The sequence below is a fragment of the Dermatophagoides pteronyssinus genome, unplaced genomic scaffold, assembly GCF_027571235.1.
Source record: "Dermatophagoides pteronyssinus isolate colony J.1.1.1.1 unplaced genomic scaffold, Derpt_VIB-CSIC_2022.12 sq0008, whole genome shotgun sequence".
NCBI classification, from domain to species: Eukaryota; Metazoa; Arthropoda; class Arachnida; order Sarcoptiformes; family Pyroglyphidae; genus Dermatophagoides; species Dermatophagoides pteronyssinus.
The window spans coordinates 1,977,219-1,986,492 of record NW_027461532.1 but is presented as its reverse complement, the minus strand read 5'-3'; the positions used below and the strand labels follow the sequence as shown (position 1 = coordinate 1,986,492).

Below are 9,274 nucleotides of genomic sequence, written 5' to 3'. Positions count from 1 at the left end.
TTTCTGTCAGAAGGTTCCATTTTTAGGGTTTCGTCAAAAAAACCTCAATTTCTTAGCCATAATGCATTAAACCATAAAATTCCTACACCCTAATGCATAACAACATGAAATTTTTACACCCTAATGCATAACAACATGAAATTTTTACACCCAAATGCATCACACCATGAAATTTTTACACCCAAATGCATCACACCATGAAATTTTTACACCCAAATGCAATTCACACTAAATTTTACTCAAATTTAATTTACAAAAATTTAATTTCAAAATTTTGGCATTGGCAATGGGAATTTTTAGTTTGAAAAGAGACATTTTCAACAATAGAAAGAAACATTTTTGAAGGATTCCAATCTTTCCAATTCCAATGATAATCGCAATGATAATTGACGCCAATGTCCAATATCAGTGATTGATACCAATGTCCAACATCTATGATCGACAGCTATTGCCCATGATATCGCTTTATGTCCATTCCAACAAATGATAATGAGATATAATGGTAAATACCTGATAGAAAAAATATAAGTCGTCAGTTTGTTCAGTTCATTTATTCAATCACATACCATTCATTTCCGGGAATGATTCTAGCAGCATTTTTTTCGGTCCAAGCCAATTGAATCACAAAAATTGCTTTTTTTCGGCATCATTGGTTTTTTAAAATCAAATAAGACAAAGTTTAAAAATGTGATTATGTTGGAATTGGCATTGGATAAGGGCCAATGATATCGTTTCATGTCCATTCCAACAAATGATAAAATGAGATATAATGGCAAATACCTGATAGAAAAAATATAAGTCGTCAGTTTGTTCAGTTCATTTATTCAATCACATACCATTCATTATCAATTCAATTAGTGGCCAATTTTGTCTGTCGACTCAATTAGATGTCCAATAGCGTCCAATATATCACTGTCCACTAATGACCGTTCCAGCGGATGATGAGATATAATAGTGAATACCTGATGGAAAAAATATAAGTTGTCAGTTTGTTCATTTCATTCAATCACATATCATTCCAAATCGATGTCAAGTGTGCCGATATTCGACTGATTTAATCATATTTGTCGATCGTTTTGTCGGTAACAAAGTTTCACCCGATATCGAATTCAATAGGAAATAGTTCAGACCATGTTCTCTAATCCTAATCTAACCTAGCCTATCCTATTGTTGAACATTGTCAAACTATTCTTGATTCAGATGCCGATGAACAATAGAACCGACAAATCAATCTGGAATATGATGATAATCAATCGAATATTGTTTCGACATTCATTAGTAAAAACTTGAGAAACTAAAGTGAAAGGTATTATGGATTATATTGCAAATTTACCTGGATTATTCACTGAATGATTAACATCCATCGATCCAACCAGCAGTTTTATTATTTTGGACCAATTATTCATAGATTTTTGCCATGTCGAATTGTATGCTAAAACGAAGGAAAATTGTAATCATTTTCATGCCACTCAAAATGGTAACATTACCTTTATTGATTTATTGGAAGTGCTAATTATCACCATAATGAAACTGAAAAATAAACTTGATTAGGATTTTATTAAATGAAAGTTTATTTATAATGAAATATCATTTGATAATTACAAACTTGAATAAATGCCATCGAGAAAATGATCATTTTTCGTCGATTGCATCATCGCCCGTCCAAACAATTTTCATCAATTTCGTGGCTAATTTTTTATCTGAAACAAATAAACGAAACAAACAAAGATAATCTTTAATCAATAAAAGTGGTTGTTCCAAAAATTCGGACCAAAATCAATGATTAAAATTGAAAAAATAACTTACAAGATCGAGCAGAAAAAACGCGTTCGAAAAAACAACCGTCAACAAAAAAAAAAGTTCGAAATAGAATGACGAGGACAAATCGAACGTTTTACTAACATTCAATCAAAATGATTGGACGATGGAAAAGTATAGAAAATAGTTACCACTTGCCGCTAGAAAATTTTTACGAGCCGCAACACGATTTACACTATCAAAAGTGCAGACCATATTGTATTGAAAATAGTTAGCCATTTGACTATGCGCAAATGATCATTTGTCGAACTTTTGAATTTTTTGAAAAAAAAGAATGCATTATTATTTTCCATAGACTTAACATTGACAAAAATCAACAATTAATTTTATTATCGATTTTTCCAACTTGTGAATTTATGGATGTCAAAAAAGTTCAATTCTCTTGAATCGATGTACCAAATAATGAAAAATATTTTGAATTCCAAAAAGTGTGAATTAGGAAATATGTTTGACAAACCTAACATGATCCGGAACGATGCAAATAAAGATATGTTAATCCATGTTAATCACATAAGAATTCAATTGATAATTTGTTGTGAAATAAAGAAATTGTGTCGATAATTTGTTCAAAAGAAGAAAACGCGCCAAACATTGTCATGAATCGAAAGAACGGCAACAAACGTAACTTGGTCAAGAATTTTGAAAATAAGAAACAAAACCACATTGATCATACCAGAATTGTGTAGATAATTTGGTCGAAGGAAGAAAACGCGCCAAATCATTTCATGAAAAGTGAAAACGTTAAATTTACCAAACCAAGTCTAACATGGATAAGAATCTTCAAAATGTTGATACGATTCATGTTAATCATATTAAAATAGTGTTGATAATTTGTTCAAAGAAATAAAACGCGCCAAAAATTGTCATTAATAGAGAAAACATTAAATTTACCAAACCAAACTTTACACCAACTTGACAAACCTAACATGAACTAGAATCTTGAAGAATCTTGAAAATACAAATACGATCCACATTGTTCATATCGCAATAGCCTCGATAATTTGTTCAAAGAAAGAAAACGCGCCAAATCATTCCATGAATTGAAAAAATGACAAATTTCAACTTGACATGAATAAGAATTTCGCAAAAGCTGTAACGATCCACATTCGTATGTCAATAGGCAGTTCTATGATAGTCATTAATAGATTTCAAAGCCTCTTTTACCAAATCAATAAACATGTTTTGTTTTTTTCTAGTTAGAGTGAGATCAGACATGACATTAACCATTTGTTTCAATAAATGTTTCTTTAAAATGTCAATTATTTGATCATTATCATCTTTTACATCTTGATGCTCATCGCTTTGGCCAATTTCAATTTCAATTCGCTCATTACCTTGATCAATTTCAATTCGCTCATTACCTTGATCAATTTCAATTCGCTCATTACCTTGATCAATATCAAACTGCATGCTATAGTCTATATCTTGATTTAGACTCTCATCAGGGACATCACAAAAATTTTCTATATATCGATTCGGTTGGCAATGGTGGTTTACAAAATGTCTGATTAGATTTCGCAAATTTACATATGTACAAGCAACACAAGCTTTACAACAGTATTCATCAGATTGGTAATTGCGATGAACATTCTTAAAATGTTTTTGATTTCTTCACTCGTAATGAAACGAGTTTTACATATGAAACAATAAGCATCCTCGTCTAAACGTACCATGATTTCGATGAGAAAACAAAAAATAACCAAGAAAAATGCTTTTCAAAGATTAAACTATGAAATGAAGAATATTTTATGTTATTAAAATGTCTTCATAATCAATCGAACAATAATATTATATTTACATTTATAAAAAAATTGACGAAAATACAAAAAATATCCAATTTTATATGATAATTATTGAAGATTGTATAATTTATTGAATAATTGCGTCATAGAATGATAAACAATTACAAACGGATTTTTCTGTATAAAAGCATGCGCATCATATCCTAATTGTAGTGTTTCAAAATTTAGTGGACAAATTTTAGGGTAAAGTTAATTTTATGGTGTATTTTTTAATGTTCTCTCGATTTTGTGGTGTATTTTTTAGTGTTCACTCATTTCATGTGTAAAATTTAGGGTTTTTTCAACTGATTTTTTCTGTGTGCGGTTACGACGACGACACCAATGATAATTTTTTTGCAGGGGAGTATTTTGTATTTTCTCAATCATTTTTTCTATGGAAAAAGATCAAAGATAAAATTTACAAATTGTTAGGAAAAAAACATCTACAGAATATTTATATATTCTGTTATGGTTTTTGTTTGATCATTCAAATGGAATTGTAAATAACAGTTATTTTTGTTTTTTGGATACTGTTCAAAAACGACGAATCAACATGTGATGAATTGTTTGGAAAATTATGATGATTTTTTTTCTATCAAAATTAAAAAAAAATGTCTCGATGTTTTTGGCAAATTTTTAAAACAAATCTTAATGAATCATTATCGTTTCGTTTAAATTCAACATTTTCAAATGTAACAAAACTTAAATCAATTAAAAGTATGTATTTGATGTTGTTGATTCGATTCTGTTATGATTTCTGATTTAATTTTCTTTAAAAAAATTAGATGAATTAGTTTATAAAGAGATAGATCCATCAAAATATAAACATTTAATTAATAATAATGGTACATCAATCGAAATGATTTTAAAAGAATATGATTATCTAAAATATATGACTGGTTATGTACCATCGGATATTGATACGGAACAAATGTCCGATTTATTATCAATGGAAAATGAACGACAACGTAAACAATATTTTCGATATTTATTTTTAAATGAAATTCGTAAACAAAAAGATTTTCGAAAACGTTTGGAACGTAAAGAACAATATCAACAATATTTAAATACACGTGATGAACGTACTTTTGGTATTTTCGATGAAAATGGTCAACTTTCCTATCAATTATGGTCAAATACATTGATTGGTCGAATATCATCAAGAAATGTATCACATATACGTACTACACAACGTTTACGATATGCATCAATGTTTGGACAGAAATTAATAATCGATCTTGATTATGATGATTATATGTCATTGAATGAATGTCGTATACAAGTTAATCATATTGTACGATTATTGGGTGAAAATCTTCGTACAACAAATGATCCATTTGATATTTATTTTACAAATTGTGATTATCAAAAACCAACAATGAAAAATTTATCCAGATTTTTCGATACTATGCCTTTTCAGGTCAATAATCTCAATTTTATTTATAATCAAAAGATAAAATAATTTTTTTTGTTTTTGTTGTAAATTTATAGTTAATGTCATTACAGCAACAATTTCTAACGAAAAGTTATATGGATGTATTTGATAATGAACGTCTTGTTTATCTAACACCAAATGCAACAGAAACATTAATTGATTATAATCATAATGATATCTATATAATCGGTGGTTTTCTCGATAAATCTAATCTAAATAAACCGATAAGCCATATGAAAGCCAAATTGGCTGGTATACGACAATATCGTTTACCATTAGATCAATATGTACCATGGGGATCCGGTTCATCAAAACATCTTTGTATAATGCATGTAGTTGCCATTTTAAATCAGGTAAAACAGACTAACAATTGGAAACAAACATTACGAGAACAAATACCTAAACGTAAAATGAAAAATTTTGATGAATTAGAACAACAAAATCATGAACGACAATTAGCTTATTTAAAACGGAAATTATCTATTGATCAAATGAAAATTTTATAATTACATTACATAACAAATAATAATAATTTTTTTTAAAATGAAAAACAAATTATAAATACAAAAAAAATGAATGTAAATGTAGAGTATTAAGATTGTTGATTTAAAAAAAAAAATAAAATAATGTACAAAAATCAATCAAAATATTCATAACGATGAACAGTAAAACTAATCATTGATGAAATACATAATAATAAACCGGCTGAAAGAAAAACACCCGTATATGATAATGTTAAATCATAAAGTAGGCCAGCTAATGGTGGACCAGCAATAGCTGATAGACCACGTACACAGCATATTAGGCCAAATGTTGTTGTCAATAATTCCAATGATAAAATATCAACCAATATGATTGATGTCAATGACATGTATGACGCTATTGTTGTATTTTTTTTTGTTGTTGTGTTCAAAGAAAAGAAAATAATTAAAAATTGATATTTGAAAAAAACAGAACAGAACAGAACAGATAACATACAGATTGTAAAACCAAATAAAACTGAAATAGCCATTAATATCCAATATGATTGACAGAATGGTATGGCCATTACTGAAAGACCGGCAATAAGAAGACAAACATTATTGATCAATAATGCAGATATTCGTATCAGTCCGAAACAAATATTTGTTCCACTAAAACGATCACTAATCAAACCAAATGCTAAACGTCCAACTACATTCGATATACCAATGGCCGATAAAATCCATGCTGCTTTTGTTCCTTTAACTAATTCAAATGAAATAAATAAATAATTTACATTTGAAAAAAAGTAAATTTGAGAAAAATAAGTAAACAAAAAAAACTTACTATCAAATTCTTCGGTAGCAAAACGTACAATATATACGTATGGAATATAATATCCAATCATACCGAATACATTCGATATGGCAAGTAATGCCATTGGCGCAATTTTTAATACGGAAAAATCTAATACATCTTTAACATCGATACGATTTTCCATTGCTTCCATATCGGTCAATTGACTGGTTATTGTCCATGTACGTGGTCGTTGTACAAATGATCGTCTTGAATAATTTGAATATTTTGAACTAACCGACATTGAACTTTTATTTACCGACATTGAACTTTTATTAACCGATAATGAACTTTTATTTACCGACATTGAACTTTTATTTACTGATAATGAACTTTTATTATTCATTGACAATGTACTACGATGATGATTATAACGACGATTACCAACACTTGCAATTGATTGATTTGATTTATATGTTGAATTACGTTTTAAATGATTATTTTGATTATCATCATCATCATTATTATTATTCATTGGTAATGGTTTCATTAATAAACCATAAAATGAACAACAACCAATACAAATAGCCAATATTGATAATGATTGTTTCCAATCATAATTAGCTAATAAAAATTGACAAAATGGTGAAAATATAAATGCACCCATACCGGAACCACAAACAGCAATACCGGTAGCGAATGCACGTTTTTCTGTAAAATAATGTCCAACCGATACTATCGATGGTAGATAGATAAAACCAAAACTACAACCAGCTATTTGTAGAAAAAATAATGATTTAAATTTAAATTAATTAACACAATATATCGATATCACTTACTAACAACACCATAGGTTAATAAAAGAATATAAACATTCGATGCTCGTGTTGATATTGCAAATGCAATTGCAGCCATTATACTACCTATAATTGTTATCGGACGACAACCATAACGATTAACTAAACTTGATACAAATACACCGACAGTCATATAACAACCGCTTAATAATGATCCAGTCAATGCTGTAATAGCTTCATTTGAACCAAAATAATCAAGAAAATGTGGTAAAAATATACCAAATGTATAACAAATACCATCAACAGTAAGATTACACATAAATGATGCAAATACAACAATCCAACCATAACCACCATCCGGTGGTTGATGATGATCATTTGATGATATAATAATATTCGGTTCATCAACATTTATAACACATTTACTTGAATCACCTGTTGCTTTTCGTATATTAATCGTTGGTGTAATTATATTATTTTCATCATTTGTAGCAAAATTTTCAACATTCAATGTTGTTAATTGTTGAGATTTTTTCTTTTTTATTGATGATAATTTTTTACCAATACTATTATTATTATTATTATTATTCATTGTTTCATGATTATTATTATTATGATTTAGATTTGAATTATCAATCTGTAGAATCATATTGTATTGAATTTTAATTTTCAATGTTGACACATAAAGAAGACAAAAAAAAACTACAAAGATGAAAAATATACACAAAACATTCGAATGATTGATTTTTTTAAAATTATAATAATAATCAAATTAAATTACAAATAATGTTTATCCTTGTTGATAATGATGGATTTCTCTCTTTTTTTGATTATGTGGTCATTATAAACAAATAAATAAATAATGACAATGACAATATTGTTGTTTCAATGTTTTTCCGTTTCTTATGATGATGATGATGATGATGTTTAGTAGGATGCGAAACAATTTTGAAAATAGAAAACAGAAAAAAATATTATAATTTGCTTTTTAAGTACCGATCGGATCATATCTATCGAACACAGATATTGTTATGTTATTTTTTTCAAAAAAAAAAAAAAATCGTTATAGCATCAGTGCATGGACGTCTTCATTATACCATGTTTTAGGTGTTACTATGGTATTGTGTGATGGATATGGATTTATTTGATTCGAATCGAATGATATTATCATCGTCATCATCATCATCATCATCATCATCATTCATAATAAATAAACAAAATTTGATCGTAATGATTGAATCGAAATGATGGCCATGATAATTATGTGTGCGAGAGAGAGAGAGAGAGAGAGAGAGAGAGAAACTAATCAATTATTGAAATTTGATTGATTGACACTATGGAAATATCCGATCTGGTAACGATGATATCGGTTTTTTCTTTCTTTCTTTTTTTTCCATTGAAAAATGAAAAATGATATTTTTTTAACGGATTGATTTTTTTTTTTTTTTTGAATATATATAAAAAGAAGTTTTCTTTTTCGTTATCATCCAACAAAAAGAAAATTTATTGATGAAGGATTTTCGATTGATTGATTGATTGATTGATTTTGTTTTCCATTCATTTGAATAAAGAATTCATAAGTAATCATTAAGCACCGGATTTTGCATTGCCTATCGAATCGAATGACCGTAATCATGTCGTCATCATCAAAAAAAATGAATATGAAAATCAAAACAAAATAGAAAACAAAAATGCCGACCAACCATATGATCGTCAAATGGTTGACAAAAACAAACAAACAAACAAACAAAAAATATATAAAAACATTTGATTTCGGTATTTGTTTGATTCGATTTGCGTTGATAAATTTATCAGGGATATAGGGATAGAAATTGAGAAAGAAAAAAAACAAAACAAGAAATCAATCGATCAGAATTTACCATCAAATCACTGAATATTTTTAAACAAATTCCAAAACAAAAAGCTAAACATTCAGGTGCATTTATGTCCTGCCGTATCAATGTTTTGAAAGTTATTTTTCTTTTTCAAATGACGTATTTTATTTGGTTGAAATAATTTCAACAGGTTTCTCCATTGGTCAAAAAAAAAAATAAAATCGATGTAAATAATTGAGTTGAATTCGAATCATGACACGTTTTTTTTTTTTTTGGTTTCTTCTGATTATTAAAATTGCAACAAAATTAAATCGATTATTCATAGATTGATTGATTGATTGATTGATTGAT

At 28.0% G+C, this 9,274-nt stretch overlaps 2 protein-coding genes and 1 long non-coding RNA gene across 8 annotated transcripts; 1 reads left to right on the top strand and 2 right to left on the bottom strand.

The window, feature by feature from the left end:
- Positions 1-478: 478 nt before the first annotated feature.
- LOC113797610 (uncharacterized) lies at positions 479-3,749 on the bottom strand. Of its 6 annotated transcripts, none has more exons than XR_012846403.1 (8): positions 3,617-3,749; positions 1,807-3,545; positions 1,603-1,733; positions 1,488-1,542; positions 1,334-1,432; positions 837-962; positions 567-780; positions 479-510 (listed from the first exon to the last, which is right to left on the bottom strand). It is a non-coding gene; the product is annotated as an uncharacterized LOC113797610 (long non-coding RNA). The 6 variants fall into 6 exon arrangements; XR_012846402.1 differs by having other exon boundaries at positions 1,488-1,530; XR_012846401.1 differs by having other exon boundaries at positions 1,603-1,700.
- A 324-nt stretch (positions 3,750-4,073) lies between these two features.
- LOC113793792 (mitochondrial ribonuclease P protein 1 homolog) lies at positions 4,074-5,658 on the top strand. Its single transcript, XM_027343864.2, has 3 exons — positions 4,074-4,316; positions 4,385-5,019; positions 5,091-5,658. Exons 1-3 carry the CDS (start codon positions 4,211-4,213, stop codon positions 5,538-5,540), a joined length of 1,191 nt encoding a protein of 396 aa, XP_027199665.1. The 5' UTR covers positions 4,074-4,210; the 3' UTR covers positions 5,541-5,658.
- LOC113793790 (monocarboxylate transporter 14-like) lies at positions 5,511-8,282 on the bottom strand. Its single transcript, XM_027343862.2, has 4 exons — positions 7,131-8,282; positions 6,343-7,065; positions 6,013-6,261; positions 5,511-5,913 (listed from the first exon to the last, which is right to left on the bottom strand). The coding sequence occupies exons 1-4, from the start codon at positions 7,735-7,737 to the stop codon at positions 5,672-5,674; spliced, it is 1,821 nt and encodes a 606-aa protein (XP_027199663.1). The 5' UTR covers positions 7,738-8,282; the 3' UTR covers positions 5,511-5,671.
- Between the last annotated feature and the right edge of the window lie 992 nt (positions 8,283-9,274).

What these genes read in the sequence shown, in the direction of transcription:
- LOC113793792 (XM_027343864.2), top strand. Translation starts at nt 4,211, where the DNA reads ATGTCTCGATGTTTTTGGCAAATTTTTAAAACAAATCTTAATGAATCA. An exon ending in AAAACTTAAATCAATTAAAA is followed by an intron (nt 4,317 to 4,384) that starts GTATGTATTTGA and finishes TAAAAAAATTAG; the next exon opens with ATGAATTAGTTTATAAAGAG. An exon ending in TCGATACTATGCCTTTTCAG is followed by an intron (nt 5,020 to 5,090) that starts GTCAATAATCTC and finishes GTAAATTTATAG; the next exon opens with TTAATGTCATTACAGCAACA.
- LOC113793790 (XM_027343862.2), bottom strand. Translation starts at nt 7,737, where the DNA reads ATGATTCTACAGATTGATAATTCAAATCTAAATCATAATAATAATAAT. An exon ending in ATTAACCTATGGTGTTGTTA is followed by an intron (nt 7,066 to 7,130) that starts GTAAGTGATATC and finishes TTCTACAAATAG; the next exon opens with CTGGTTGTAGTTTTGGTTTT. An exon ending in TTTATTTGGTTTTACAATCT is followed by an intron (nt 5,914 to 6,012) that starts GTATGTTATCTG and finishes ATACAACAATAG; the next exon opens with CGTCATACATGTCATTGACA.